The sequence below is a fragment of the Antedon bifida genome, chromosome 1 (genome assembly GCF_963402885.1).
Source record: "Antedon bifida chromosome 1, ecAntBifi1.1, whole genome shotgun sequence".
NCBI classification, from domain to species: Eukaryota; Metazoa; Echinodermata; class Crinoidea; order Comatulida; family Antedonidae; genus Antedon; species Antedon bifida.
The window spans coordinates 28,633,700-28,651,053 of NC_136226.1; the positions used below are offsets into that span (position 1 = coordinate 28,633,700).

Sequence of the window (17,354 nt, forward strand, 5' to 3'; positions counted from 1 at the left end):
AATTCACAAGTTAGTTGCATCATTATGATGCAGCATTATAATATAATATGTCTGAATCAATATCAAACCAAAGGTTTCAAACCATTTGGTAAGTCTGTTAATTGAAATTACACAAACACAGTTTTTTTTGGGTATGTTCAGATCCATGGTCCATGTCATATTATAATTAGCGTCGTAACAGGGAAGTGTTCAGATTCGGTTGACTAACGCTTTTGTTAGAAACTGAAGTGTCACCGATTTGGGTAAACATCTGGTATGCAGGAGTAAATTTGATTGGTTAGAGGTCAAAATCATTGATGCATGACTTTCGTATCATAACCATCTTTCACTAATCTTGTACCTTGAGCTGTCGTAACAAACGAAAGATCAGTGTCGTAAGAGGTGGCTTCCACTAATCTTTTCCTAGTTCAGATCTATACGCAGTGTACGATACGAAAGCATAACTCCATAGGTCTGAACAAGCCCTACTGTATTAAAGTGTATTTCTCTAAATGTCACGCATGTTTGTTTATCTTCACCCAATAATTTAAGCTTACTTACCCTTCGTGAGGTATGTTTCCGAACAAAATATATACAGCCAATCACAGTGGCAATGAACGACACAATACACGCCGTGATATTTGCGCCACACATCATATACATAAGATATTTAAGCAGTTGCCGTATCGCCGAACAGTCACTTATTCCCTCGAATACGACGGAATTATTTTCATCCCCGCAAGAATGACTATCCTGGCAACAAAGGCACGAATTGCTAATGAGTTCATTTTCCTGCGCACATCTTTTGAACGTGTTAAGAAGAGCACCGCTATCGCCGGACAAGACAGCACCAACTAGATGAAGAATCACGCAGATTGCAGAAAGGAATGTGAAAAATGTTACCTGTGAAAGAGAAATGGAAGAAGTTGAAATTAGAGATAAAACTGGAAGTATCCTGTACTGCACTTGAAATACCAATCAAGATGATTCAGGAAGTATGAATGATAACAGTAATATATTTACTGTTTGTCAATTGCCATTTAAAAAGTTGTTTACTTAAGCATTTCTTAATGGCAATTCACTTCACAACTTTTTTGGCTGTACAGTACAGTATATCAGTCTCTCCAAGCTTCTTAACCTTCAAGGAGAGAGACTAATCACGCTTCTCAAGTGGTCACTGTGATGATATTTTTTAAACCTCCAGAATTCATAAAGCCTCGTCTACACTATGAAAATTTATGTGACAAAAAATTGTGATGTGCCCATATATGGACATGATGATGTCATATCACTACCATACTTGGGTATGTCACTACCATATTTGGGAACATCACACATTTTTTGTCAAACTAGTTTGATAGTGTATACAGAGCTTTAGGTGCTCATTCCAAGACAGAATCCTCTCCCGCTTGTTCCTTATCTGTCAATATTCAAAATTAACACATAGCTAGGGGAAACTTAAACATTTGAATTTAAAAATCTTTAATATGGCCACGGGAGTTTACTGACATTTTGCCAATTTTCCACTCTAATACTGAAGTCACATTGGGTTACTCCAAAATTTAAGATTTCTATGTAAAATTTGGCAATCAACCGAGAGATTATCGAATAAAAAAGGCTTACGGATGTCAAATCCCATAGTTACTTGGAAAGTATTGATGCAAGACTTACAGTATATCAGGCAGGGTTAGATGACTTTTTACTGAGTCAGAATGTTAAACCATCCATTTTATTTGATAACTACACACTCATACCACATGACTCATTCACCTTTATTTTTTCATCCTTTATCAATCATCAATAGCATCTTCACTGGCAGACAACTGACTGTCTTTGGTTGATGTTCTCGTTTTTAAAATACAAGTTACACTATCAACTTAAGGTAAATTGTAAACAGTTTGAGAAGATTTGTAGTGATACAGGTCAAATGTCAATATCCACTACTCAATGTTGCAAGTCTTTTGACTTTAGTACAGTAAAGATAGAACATTTTATTAATCGTAATTTACTGGCTCATTGAATAGAAGTGCTGTTATAGAGTATCAACATTCATCTTAAAATGATTCTTAAATCAAACAACAGTGAGTCATACTTCTACTTGAAAGCAACTGCTCAGCTGAATCTAAGCTATAGAGCTACAGTACATAGCGTAAGGTACAGGAATTGGGCTAGCATGTCATTGGTTTGAGAGCTGTACAGTATGTGCCATATTTGAATTACCCTATGCTCTGTCTACACTATCATTTCATTTAACTAGTTTGACAAAAAAGTGTGATGTGCCCAAACATGATAGTGATATGCCCAAATATGGTAGTGATATGACATCATCATGTCCATATATGGGCACATCACATTTTTTTGTCACATAAAGTTTGATACTAGTGTAGATAGAGCTTTAGATTTATTGGTTTGCTGTATGTGCCATACTATTTGCAGTATCCTTTAAGCTCTCAACTATTTATCAAACTAATTTGACAAAAAAAGTATACTGTGCTAAAATGTGGTAGTGATACTGTATGACATCATCATGTCCATATATGGGCATATCACATTTTGTTGTCACATAAAGTTTTATAGTGTAGACAGAACTTTAGGCAAAAATAAAACTGTTATTGCATCCTTCGGATGGGACATAAAGTCGTTGGTCGCATATACAATGCACTATACTGTATAGGCATTATAGGCACTGTACAGTCTCTTGGCACCTACTGTATAATATAGTAGGTGCCAAGGGACTGTACAGTACATAAGAGGGCCTATAATCTGAATTTTCTCAACTAAGAACAAACAATGAATAATTTGCAATGAAACAACACGAACATTGAAATCACGAAAAACTTTCATATGTGTAATATGTATTAAATTTGGTCGCATTAAATAAACACCCAATAATTTATGACGCTGTGTAATTTTAAACAATATATACTGTAAATCAGTCGAAAGAAACTGGCAGGCTTCGAACAGTATTTTCAATATTACCCTGTATTGATCACTGGTTATAAACTAAATTCAATCACGGACATTATGTTTCTGTGTTATTAAGTTATATGGCCTAGAATTGATTACACTCCGATTCAATGGTATAGTAAATTGAATTTAATATATTATGTTTGAACATCAACAGACATCAATATTTGCCTCTCAAATTGGATACGTCAGATTTAGCATCTAGCTTTTGCCTCCAGCTAAAACATTTAGTTTGTAGAATTGAAAGTAAGAGTAACATTAACATAGCATCATGTACAGTACAGTAGGGATGTACTACTGTAGCAATATAAGAAGATAGGGTGGATTAAAAAAAAAACAACGTACATGAGAACTCAATGAGTATTACTGTAGTTTACCTCCACTACAGAGAAGTTATACAGCCCCTATGTCTAGGCAGAGGTTGTTTTTCCTGTCTGCTTAATTGAAGTTTATTAATTTGGGCTGAACATAACTTTATTTAAAACAATCGTCTATACTAATATTTAAAAAAAATAAATTATTATTCTTATAAATTGTAAATCTTTATTTTTAGAAAATAATTATACCACTGTAGTACAATGTTGCAATGAAAAGAGGTAACATAGTATTTGTTTGTTCGAAAAATGTTTTCATCTGGTTTTTCTATCTGTATATAATTCTTTCGTTAAACCATTCATGAATACGTACGTGTTGAAAACAAGTCAAAATGTTGCACACGTCATGTATTGAATTGTTTAATGTAAGAATTATATACAGATATTTGTTTGTTTTAATATTAGTCCACTAATGTAAAGCTTTGATTTAAAACTACCTCATCTACTGTAAATATTTATTCAAAATCCGAGACTGAAAGAGACTACTTTATGGGGTAAATATTTCTTGTAAATTCAATCACAGAATGTCAGTGCCAATAAACATATTTAAATCCAGAACTAACAAATAAAATGTTTACAGTTTCAGCAACATTTACAAATAACTCCATGTACAGTTTACCAGTAATGTACATCCTCCGTAATGTGTAATGCTATTATTGTCAGAAAGGAAGATACTAGTTTCATTTTCAAATTCATATACAAAATTAATTTCCCTTGCAATTTACAAAAGAAGGAAAATCTTAATAACATTCAACAGTCGCTGCGTATTGATTTGTAAAAATCAAATGAAAGTCTTCATGAGATTTCAAACTGAACGAACAACGGACAATAAAAATTGATTATACTAGGCTCAGAGAATTAGTTAATAGCGATGAACTGAAATTTCTATGAAGGTACAACGCACAGATTGCCAGTGGCATTCATTTCATAGATTAGCATCTAGTAGCAAATTTAAGCATTTCATTGGCAATATAACCTTTGATATTTTAACTTTCTTCTGAAAACAAAAATCAACTAAAAGTTATTATCATCATGCCTGAATTACTTTACAAGATGCTTGAAAGAAAACATTTCAAATTCAATTCAATATTTACTTAAAGCTCTGTCCACACTATCAAACTAGTTTGATAAAAAAAGTGTGATGTGCCAAAATATGGTAGTGATATGCTCAAATATGATAGTAATATGACATCATCATGTCCATATATGGGCACATCACATTTTTTTGTCACATAAAATTTAATAGTGTAGTGTATTTGATATAAGGTACATGTATTTTTCTATATTTCATGAGCTATTTAACCATTCTTAATAGTGAGGAAAAAATAAGTCTTATCATATTGTACTGATATTCAATAACATTAGCATCAACAGTATATGATCGCGTAGGTGAATTTAGAGTGATTTCTAGAAGACCCAATTTAAATTCATGCAGAACACATTATTATCTACTTTACTACTGAATTGAAATTCTAACTGTATGTTATTTATGCTACAAACAGTCATAGGAATACATGGTGAAGAAGGTACAGATCCAATCATCATGGCTTTTCTCTCAACATTATCATTTATCAAATCTATTTGCCATAATTGCTAATTTGGATGTTTCAACCTTCCCAATTATATACTGTGAAGATGGCAATCTGTTGACAAGAAAACAGTACAGTACAGTACACACACAAAACAAAAACCTTCAGACAAGTGTATTATTTTGCTGTGTGAAACTACTGTACCTTGACATGATTTGGACCAAGAAATTGGGGATTGGTAAACTGAAAACTAGCTACTGTATTAATACCATGTTGTTTGAAGGTTTGCATGGCGAAATCAATTGATATAAAGTTTGCGGTACACCATGTATAGTAGTGAGTTCCTTGATTTTTCGATCAATATACTTTGATTGTCCTCAGGAGTGAGAATGTTTTAAAATGAGCAAGGCTTTATATATTTATTTAGAATTAATTTAGGTATTGAAAGAAAAAAAAATCTGAATAAACTGAAAACCACAAGCCTTTAATCTTGTTCTAATTGAATTTCAATACAGGATAATTTATAGAAATATTCCCTCTTAGTCTTAGAAGATATGTACCTAAAGGTAGGTTATTTAAGGTCAACCTCCAAATTATGGGGAGTTAAATATGAATTAGAAAGTAGTCATTTTATTGAATCTCATAACTTATTTCTAATTTCTTCTAAATTTAGAATTCCAATTTAGTATCACCACTGGGCCTAGATCAATAATTATTCTAAGGTTTACAAGGCCAAGATATTTTATGTATAAGTAATTTAATTCATTCATGTTGACATGAATTTATTAAAAAGGCTTTGACGAAGCGTTCAGAATTTAAAGTTTTCAAGCCAAAAGATAATTCATACTCATCTGTTGAAAATAATTAGAGCAATAACACCTGAATACAAATTACACAAACCAACCATTTGTGGAGAGGGGTTTTCAATGAAAATCTCGCTCTTCGAGGATAAAGGGCTATTATCAGTTTATCCAGGTAAGCTAGGCAGGAAATAGACTACAGTATTCAAATTTAAAAGTTTAAGCCTAGAGATAATTCATACTCATCTGCTGAAAATAATTAGAGCAGTAACACCTGAATATAAATTACACAAACCAACCATTTGTGGAGAGGGATGTTCAATGAAAATTTCTACCTTTCGAGTTATATCTCGCTCTTCGAGGAGAAAGGGCTATTTTCAGTTTATCCAGGTAAGCTAGGCACGAAATAGGCTACAGTATTCAAATTTAAGTAATTCTATTCTGAAGCAGAACGTGGTTAATAGAAAGAGGAAATCGTAATCGAATAGTTTAAGCTTTTAAATTCTTAAACAAGGAAATTAAGATCAAGTATAAGATACGGCACTTTGGAATTTCTAAAATTATTGAGGTTGTACACCTTCCAGTAACCGAATTATGAATCAATTTGCTGTGTTCTGTACTTCTAGATACACTGAAGTGTTTTAAGCTCTTTAAGTAAAAGGGGATACAACTGATACCAATTGATAAATTACAATCATAAGACTAATTAATGAGAAGGCCAATAAGATTAATTAACGAAGGAAGTTTGAAACGAAAGCATCGTAAACTGATCAATGATAATACAAAAGCATGTAGGAATTTATTAGTACTTTACTTTCTTAGTGATAGTTGAAAACACTTAGATAAAAAAAGTAAAGAAATTACTACGATATGCGCGTAGCCGCGTGAAAACATTTTTTTTTTCCGCACCAGAACAGGTGTGAAAGATCCTTAAGACCTGAAGTACTGTACATGTTTACAGTACTGAGTACATTTTGTGTCATGCAATTTACAACATTTACAGAATACACTTCTATACACTCTGATACTTACAGCTAAAGAAGACGGCTGTTTCCATGCTATAAGGCCTACACCACCAGTCAGTAAAACCTGAAAGAAAATATTCAGTTTGTTAAAAGTTTCTGTTACAAAAAAAAGTAATTTCACATTTGAGGCTGTGAGCATCAAATAATCTTTATCAAGACCTACAGTAAGAAATAGACATTTCACTGCTGTCTGCACACATGGACTTGGCTTGGTGAGTTGAGCTTATCACAGTAATGATAAAGCTCTCTCTACACTATCCAACTAGTTTGACAAAAAAAGTGTAATATATGATAGTGATATATGCCCAAAAATCTAGACATGAACACATAAACATATGTCCATATATGGGCACATCACATTTTGTTGTCACATAAAGTTTGATAGTGTAGACAGAACTTAAGAAAAGCATTAAAATGTTATTTCCAAGAATGTGACTCTGTAGGCTTCACAGAGTGCATTCGCACTGGCTTGGTAAGTTTTACCAATCAAACTTATTCCTCCTTAGTCCTCCAGTCAGTTTCAGTACTGGGATGTTTGCACAGGAGTTATGGTTAAACTTTATTCAGTTTGTAAAGTCAAGTCTTACTACAGTACCAAAAACAGTTCAGTGCGATTTCTGGGACATTACTTTTAGTGTTTTAATCCTTACAATGTTAAAAATTAATAATTCTATTTTGAAAAAAAGTTTTAAAATAAATAACATGTTATTATTGACCAACACAGCACTTTCAATTGGTTTGTAATTCAAATGATTATGAAAACCATTTACTAGAATCTCTTTAAATAGTTTCAATTCACAGGTGTGAATATCCATCCATATCTGGCATGATTTATGAATAATGAAATTATAGATATTGATATTATAATGAGCATGAAATTAAAAATAGAAATATTAATATCATATTACTACTTGCTGTTTGGTGTACAGTACATAATTGGAAGAATAAACGCCATGTTACTACTATATTTCTCAGTACAAAGCAAAGGTTCTTTCTTTTATCATGTGGTATTAATGATATTCAAAGCATTACTAGCTTTATGAAGGATAAATTTAATTCAATCAATCATAAACTATAATGCACTGTTATTAAAAAATGTGCCCTGACGCATGGCCTCCAAATAAAACTGTACAGTAGGTTGGATTAAATCAACAGTGTACTGTACATACATCAATTTTTAGGTGATCATTTAGAATAAAATGATCACCTATTGTTATTGTATAAAATCTTTATTATTATTTTTTTTTTTTTTATTATTTTTTTTCTTTTTATTGTTTCTGTACACTATTTTGTGTAACAATTATCTCAAAAAGTTTAATGTCAATGATTACAAAAATTTCAGAATATCTTTCAAATAATACAACTTAATCCTAATAAGCTTTCCAGCGTGATCACTCATCCGTGACGACATTTATACGCCATTTTGCGAAATCACATTATCAATCATATCTCCATAATTCATTATCACATATTAATGAAATTCACTACACGTAAACTTCAGATCAAGGGTAAAAATATTAGCAAATAAAAACGCACGCGCACGTAGGTTCATGCGCGTGATATCGCGCGTTAAAAATTTAAAACGCTCAAAATTAAGTTTTGATCAATTTAGAGCATGAATTAGGCCATTTGCGTGTTTCAAAAAATTACTGCGCAAAAATGCGTTTTTGCGCGCGCGATACTTAAAAAGCGTAAAAAATATGAATTTTTTTTACAAATCTCATTCTACTCACCATCCTTAGTACATTCACCAAATTTGAGTCAGTTCCGACTTAAAATAACGCTATACGAGCACGTTAAAAATGACAAAATGCGCACATTTATTTTACAAAAGTTCTGAAAATGGTAAAAAATAAGTCTTTTTTAAAATGAAAATAATTCTTCAGAATGCAAGATGACCCCCGATTTTTTTAACTTATTCTGGAAGCCATTGAGTTGTAGATATGAATTCATGTACACATTTTACGTACAAAATGTTTTGACGTCATCAAATGGCCACTTGAATTTAAAAATTAGGATTTGTTATCTTTTTGTGTAGATTATCACATTCAACAGAGCGCATCTTGGTTATGTGTGCTCGAATTTCACACAACTTTCAGTATGTGCTTGCTTAATTAATTATCTTTATCATGAGTTGACACTACCTTCATTTTAATGACGTCATCACGCGTAAAAACTTAAATAACGTAGGCCGTGTAATTTCACCTTCGCAGTAAATTTGAATATCTTACAGCTCTTCAGAATTGAAGGTTACCTTGATGATTATAATTTATTATGAAAGCTGATAAAATGTAGATATTAATTCATATAAAAATTAAGCCTATCGGATGTTGTGACGTTAACATATGGCCAGTTGAAGTGAAAAAGTAGTTTTTTCATATTTTTCGTCAAAGTTATACACAATTCAAAGAGCGCGCACAGCGCTTCTACGTGCCAAATTTTTTTCCAAATCTTATATTTTTTTGCTCAATTAATTATCTTTCGAAATTGTTATCTTAAAGTTTAGTTTGATAACGTCATCATGCCAAAAAATTAGAACATGTGTCCCGTAATTTCACCTATGCTACACTGTATATAGATATACAGTATATACTGTACATATTGTATATGGCATATAGGCACAACTCAGCACTATAAGCATATAATAGGATGGCATACATCAACATTTTCCGATCGTATGTTAACGTACGTGCATGTTTAAAAAAAAATTAATTTCAGTAAAATGATAAAAATGATCACCTATAATTCGTCAAAGTGACGAATTAAATTCTAGTTTATCTTGTTATAGTTTGTATACCCTATTTATTAAATTAATCAACCAATCTGAAAATCTTTTTTTAGCAATGAATAAGGGGGGGGGGGGAGGGGGGGTGGTTGGGAGGAAGCGATAGTGACCACTGCCATAACTGTTGAAACCCATGATGATCTACAGTATTTAATACAACAAAATAGTTAGTCTCAGATGGTCTCAGCATGGAAAAATACATTTCTCTACATTTTTTAAATTTATTTATTTATAGAGGATGACCCTAAAGAGCGTAGTGTACTGTATGCTGACAATCAAGGGGCCCTCATGATGATTTATGATATAAGGGTCTGTGTGTGACAGAGGCTGTGTGTAATACTAGTACACCGGGGTAACCTCTACAGTACAGTACTTATTTTGAAAGATGTACTACTGTAGGTTAAAATGCACATGAGCCAGATGTGTATACTGTAGTCTTTATCTGAGAAGACTCATTCTACCACCAGAACCATGGAGCGAGTGAGGCTCAAACCCTTTGCTGATGTTATGGCTACGTAATTACAGTCCCACTGTATTAAACGTTTGGCCACTCACTCGCTACATGGTCTAGCACTGTACTGTTGTTACTGATGTGTAACCAGGGAAGAGTGAAATATGTCTTCATTGGTGTACTGAAACTAGTCTTTGTGCTCTAGTATAATTATCACTTTAAAAACAAAAAACTCAACTAATCAACTGTTAATTAATATGATTACCTGAAAACTAGAAAAGTGTAAATAGACCCCAGGGAATAATTAGACCATACATCCTTCAGGTTAAGAGCAAGGCTAAGCCTAGCAAAGTAATTTGGTTCAATAGATATAATAAGTTTATAATCTGCAAACTGCCTAATTTGATTCAGCTTCCTTTTATGTTAGCTTAACCAGGCTTGCATTTTGTAATTAGATATAATGATAGGATGTGAAACATTGGTATGCTTTGAAAATTAGATACCTGAGTTCAAGTATAAAGTGTCTTTATTACTGTCTACAGTCTCAATTATCTACGGCATTTGCCATCTTTATGAGCCATTTTATTGCTGGAACATGGTTTAATTGCTGGTATGATAAATAGAACTTAACAATAACTAGCCATTAAAATACATTGGCGGCCATTTTTATGAGCCTTGTTAAAAAATGTCAAATTATTTTCAATATGTATTTATACTGTATACTTCTACTTTTACTACCTTTACCTACTGTAATGTACATTTTGACTTTACTTTTTTATTAAAAAAATAATAAATGTAACCTTATTTATAGAGGGTGACCCTAAACAGCGTATGCTGACAATCAAGGGGCCCTCATGATTAGTTATGATAAATGTCTGTGTGTCAGTGGCTGTGTGTATACTAGTAAACCTGGGTTAATCCCTACTCGTCTTGAAAGATGTAAAGACTTACTAGGTTCTTTAAAGTGCACATGAGCTAGATGTGTACACTGGACCTACGGTACGGTTTATAGTCCTTATCCGAAAAGAATTGTTATATCACCAGAACCATGTAGCGAGTGAGGGTCGAACCCTTCGCTGATGTTATGGCTAGATATTATGGTTCCACTGTCTGATTAAACTCAACAATACAAAATATTGCAGCACAACTAAATTTGTAAAGTTAGAATAAAAAAATTGTTTTATCCAGAGATTACTGATAGCTAACTTTTTAATAGCTACCTATACTTCAAATTTATTTCACATTTTAGAGTGTTATCACCTTGTCATCACCAATGGTCAGTGGCTAAATTGATAAAAACAGGTGGTAAATCCCATGTAGCTAAGCCTAATCTATAGGATTAGTTACTTGGACACTTGACCAGGGACAAAATTTTATTTAAACAGAACAAATTGAAGTCAAGCTTTCGTTCTTAATACTAAATTATTCAATTCACACACATCATGGATAAATAACTTATTTCTCCATGCACACACCTTATAGTTTACTGTATACTGTACACCATATTTTATACCTCACTGATCATTGACATAATGTCCTTTCACACTTGTCAATATATGACTATATAATGTCTGTTCACATGCTTTGGTGAAAATTGTTTAGACCAAGAAATGTTCATGTTTTGACTATATTAATGTCTGTTTACATGCTTTGCTGAAAGTTGTTAAACCACCAAGAAATAATGTTTTGGTCTATAGGCAACACACTTTTATCTAAACCAAAGTTTACTATGTACAGTATGTGGAAGAAGGATTAATGTATAGCACACACATATCCAGACATCCTTTAAATGATTATAACATAAAAGCTACTTTTAAAAGATTTTAAAGGAATTTCATTGTCATGGTGTGATTGTAAAGATTTACAAACAATAGAGTGTATTTAGACATAAGTCAAATAGATTATTGAAAACAAATCCCTATTTAGATTCACCTCTATTAGGTGCAATATGTTTTAACTTTACTGTACAGCCAACCCTTATGTAATGTCCTACCTATAGTACAGTCAACTCTCCCCCAATACCGGAAACCTTTGGGCTGACCAAATATGTCTGGTTTCCTAAAAGTCTGATATTCAGAATGTGTTTTTAATGTTAAAAATGAAATTGGGACCAGACAAGAAAAGTCTGGTTTTGGGGGAGTTTCCAATTTTTAGAGAGTCCAAGTGGGAAAGATGCCTGTACTAAAAGTATCAATACTATAGGTGACACAGTTGGGTCACAAATGTTGTAGTAATTTAACAATTACTGTTTTTGGAGCCTGTTAATTAGATAGTAGTACATTATTTAAAAATTATGTACAAAAACAGTATTTAACACACTTTCTTCTTTGTAAAAGAAACAGACTTTTCATATATAGTATACAGTATTGATGGTCATTATTGACTACTGGACCAGTACTACTATATTCAATTTTTTTGCTTATTTAACCTCGCTACGTCTGTAACAAAATACCTGATCATGGACCTATTGATTCATGCTGTGTTATTCTACTACCAGTACCAATACTTAATTATATAATTGTATTTATGTTACAATGAAGTTACTTAGTAAAGTAAACATGTTAATTAAATGTTATGTTACAACTGTAATTGTATTTAATTTCAATATTTCCTTCAAAACACTGATTGTTTACTGTAAAAGTAATGATGAGGCTATTGTGTTGTTATGTCAAAAAAACAGGATTTTTGATAGGATTTGAACCAATGACCCTAGGATTGGCAAGGGAACATCAAGCTGCAATGTCATTGTAGCTAATATCCTGTTTATTTGTAATAGCCCACAGTCAACTCGCCAAAAACCAGAACACCAAAAATGTCTGGTTTTCTAAAGGTGAGAGAAGTAGTAATACTGTACTGCGACCTAGATAAACCAATATTGGTCTAATTCTCTCAAATAAGAGAGGGCTACAAATAAGGCATGACATAATGTAGAGTTTAAAGTGTGATGTGCCCAAAATATGGTAGTGATATGACCAAATATGGCAGTGGTATGACATCATCATGTAGATATAAAGTATCCATGGGTTCATCACATTTTTTTTTTGTCACATAAAGTTTGATAGTGTAGAGTAGTAGTGTAAAGCTTAATATACTGTTATCAGTAAAAAAAAGTTGGACAAAATATACACATTTTTTAAAAATATATAATAACATTCTAGTTGCCGGAGAAAGTTTCCAGTATTCAGAAAGTTCAGACTACTAACAGTATTATTATAGTGGCATTAGGACTAATAATAGTACAGTATTGGTATTAATCATTACTTAGCAAACCCAATCAGGAAGATGGTAACCAGGGTTAAACCAATTCCCTCGTGAAGGCCCAGCAGCAACTATCTGTATCTGTCCAGAGGATGGCCTCTAGAAATAATTATGCATTTTGAGATAACATTTAGAAATATTAAAGCATCATAGGATAAATACTCAAAAAGGAAGGAGGCAATTTTGTAGGAAATCGGAAATGTCCTTATTACTTATATGAAAGACTTCCATTGTTGAGCTTATCATTATCCCCACCTGTTATGCAGATCAGGAAGTTCTTGTTCAACTGCTAATAATAATTCATATGTTTTACCATTGTGACTTTAATAATTGCTTTACTGCATTTATTGCAATGTACGATTTTAGTACAAAGAACAATGGTGAAATTATTTCATTTTTGTTGGCCGATTAAAGTTTAATGAACTCATTTTGTGAGCATTTTCTATCAAATTTGTAGACATTTTACTAACACTAACAGTACTGTAACACTACAGAACTCTTCTTTTATACAATATGATTATTTCTTGTTGTAAATTGATGTTAATCCTAGAATTAAGAGGATTTGTAATTTACAATGTTACTGTAGGTAGCTAAAACAAGCATTTTCTATAAAATTTGTATACATTTATCACCACTACTGTTTATTCATACAATATGATTTTTTCTTTTTGTAAATCTGATGTTAATCCGAGAATTAAGAGGATTTGTAATTTACAATGTTCTGATTATAAATCAAGTGAAAGTCCCATAAATAATTCAAAACAAATGCTTTAGGATGTGAAAGGTAGGCCTAGGATTAAATGTACTGTAAGCCTCTCCACAGGTGTACCATGCCTCACAACATGAATAAAACTGTTTTACTATGAATGATGGATGATTCATAGTTTTTTAGTACAGAAATAAAAATAAATCAAAAATATTGATGGTATTCTTATTTTCTTATTATTATTATTTTAGTATTTGTGTACATAGTAGACTACAGTGAGTACAATGTGCAAAAGTTACTAGCCTATTTACAGTAAACCTTTTACTCATCAAGATGAGTAGAGTGTCTAGTACAATGGATCATCAGCTAAAAACCAAAAGTGAAATCAATATTCGCTATAAAGAACTACGAATTGTTGGAACTCTTTGGCAAAAATGAGAAATTTTAACCAATTTAAAACTGCACTAAAATTTTAAAAAGCACTGGTTGAATAACCACTCGTTAAAATACAGCCGATATGAATCAAAGAAGAATATGTTCTGGTCAAGAGGGGCAGAGAAACATTAATGTTATAAGTCTCAAAATCCAGGTAGAAAGATGATAGTGAGTAGAAACGATATGATAAAGCAGCTAATACGTCGTCGTGCCATACAAAATGGGTTTGATTTTTTATGACAGATTCTTGTTGGACGGTTAATAAAATAAGTACAGTATGAATATTAGGCTAAAACAGTAAATAGCAATAAATTATAATCATGATTATCAACACAATGTAATAAATAATTAAATAAAAATGTAATATAGGCTAATATTAATAATTAAATATTTATTTTTTCATGTTAAAAAAAAACTTACTGAAAATCCTGCCCAATATGGGCAAGCATTTCTAATTCGGTTAGAAGTTGACATTGCAAAAGCTGTGAAGCTTATTGCAATGATTATTAACCCCAGTAAAATCTGACTAATTCCAAATCCAAGTGTAGCCCGTCTTGGGCTAGGACGTGATATCACCCTACGAAGCACCACACGGTCCGCTTCTGAAATTATTCCTGTCCGCTCGTTATCCATGTTCAACAGTGGTACACTCGTTCGTCGTAGGCCTACACACTTCTGATTTCTCTGGCTTTAAATCAATTCATTTTGTTGACTTCTTTACACAGACACACTACAACAGTCAACCATAATAGCATGGTATACATCATAAATGTACCATGATGCTGTAATTCTCTATTTAGTTGTAAATATATTATCAAATGTAAGACGCCAAAGTTTTCTAAAGTTAATCCGGTAATCACTTGAATGTAGTGCCCGACCCACCGTAACTAACTCTCAACCGCAGCATTGGCCGCCGGAGGAGGAGAGGATAACACTAACAGCCATCATAATGGGCTTGGAAAATTGAATTTAGAACAAATGCAAACCGTTTGAATTTCAGTGCCAAATTCTACATGAATTCCTCAAAATATGCTGATAATATTGCCAAGATACTTATATCATGATCCATTACATTCCAAGAATACTTTCATGACTTTTTCTTCTAAACACAGACCAAACAAACGCCGAAGAATAAACATTTAAGTTCAATCACAGTTCGTGCTTGAAAACTTTGGCAGACTCTCCTCCTATATTTCCAGTTTATAGAGAGGGCGACAAACATACAATTCTGATAATCAGGGTACGGTGATAGCGACAGGGTTTACTAAATTCATCAATGCATAATCAATTTAAAACCATTGTACGATTTAAAAGCCTTTGAGACACATATTTTTTTATAATAAAAATTAGTTTGGTCGAGTAAGTTTTTTCAGTTGCTTTATTTACCTCTGAGATTTTCATTTTCATAGTACAGTAGTGTTACACAGTAAAAATGAAAATGGTTGTAATCAAAATTAAGTTTCATTTCATTGGTTACCATAAAAAAAGATTTACACCAATTTCCTTCATTGTTTATACCCATTCAACCCCACCCAAATGGTTTTAAAATGCCACTATTTTAAAAATACTGGTTCAGTAGGCGACGAATCGGATTGTACCTTAATGTTAAAAAATCCCTGCATTTTGTTTTATAATTTAAATTATCACGATAAACTAATGTACATATCACTGGAGGTATATCCATAACAGAGACTGTACAAGTCACCCCTTCTCATAATAACAAAATTGTGAGAATAATTTAATAAAATACAGTAGAGCCTCTAATAAGGGGACAGATTTGATACTCAAGTGTCCCTGGTTTTAATAGGGTTTAGGTGTAGTGTTATTTCCTCTCTGTTTATTTGTTAGGAAAGTGTTCCCTGAATAGGGGTGTCCCAAAGAAGGGGTTCTACTGTATTTTTAAAACCATACAAATATTGTAGATACAAGCGGGTGGGTTTCTCTATACACAATATAACAGTAATCATTTAAATAAATTAATATATTTTTTAGAAGGAAAAATCAGGGTTTAAAAAAAAAAAGAACTCTAATTAAAGGAAGACTTGTAATATCCATTTCATATTTTCATTTTCCTTAATCAATAATTTATTTATTTATTTTATCCAAATCTTGTAATATTTTGCCTATTTTGACCTCATATGCCTTCCATACATCCTTGCAGGACTACCCTGTCTCACTCACTACAATGATTTAAATAAACAGATGAATTTATACATAATGCTTAGGACTTACACTATTGAAATTATTAAACACAAATATGATTATAATGTAATAAATAGGTGAATATTGAATCTAAAAGCACCAAAGTATCTAAAGGCATTCTAAATATTAATATTTTAAATACAATATTCAAAGTAAATATGCGAATATTACATTGATTGTCAACTTGAAGCGACAACATCTAGCAGTGGTCATCATCACTAAGGCTACACCTAGACAATGACCACCTCTAGTGTTGGTCAAGTTTTGCAAGTGGTCTTATTATATGACCATACATAGTGAATAACCTTTAGTGACTATTATACCCCTATTTAACAGTCACTTTATGAAGTTTCCAGTCACATTCAGTGACCACCCCTGAATTTCTAATAACTACTTTACTGACCACCCCTATTTAATGGTCATTTTATTAAGTGTCCACTCACATTCAGTGACCATCCCTGAATTTATAATAACTATTTTACCAAGAGTGACCATCTAATGTCCATTGCTAATGTTTAAGAATATTCAGAATTTGTTTGCTTAAAAATTGTATGTTTGTATCGCTAACTACAAACCCACGACCAATTAATCATGCGGTTAAAGTACTGTATATAATAATTCTAATATCTACTATTCAGCCAATGGTATCACATCAGGGCGGATCCAAGGGTGGGGCTCAGCAGGCCCTCCCTCCCCCGCCTAAATTTAGCAAATTGTAATGCAAAAGGTAGGACATCAAATTAAGCTCAGCCCTTCATTTCACCATTTTTAAGCCCTCCCTATTTCAAAATCCTGGATCCGCCACTGTCACATCTTGATCCCAATCCCACACATTTCAATCTT

General features: G+C 32.4%; 1 protein-coding gene across 1 annotated transcript in view; it reads right to left on the reverse strand.

Annotated features, from left to right (window-relative positions):
• Positions 1-15,472, reverse strand: part of LOC144848044 (uncharacterized) — a 41,531-nt gene extending 26,059 nt beyond the window's left edge. Inside the window, exons 1-3 of the mRNA XM_078704714.1 lie at positions 14,730-15,472; positions 6,682-6,738; positions 541-882 (exon numbers count right to left, since the gene is read on the reverse strand). Of these exons, the coding sequence (XP_078560840.1) occupies positions 541-882; positions 6,682-6,738; positions 14,730-14,942 (612 nt within the window). The 5' untranslated portion in view covers positions 14,943-15,472. The remainder of the gene's footprint in view (positions 1-540; positions 883-6,681; positions 6,739-14,729) is intronic.
• Positions 15,473-17,354: the final 1,882 nt, after the last annotated feature.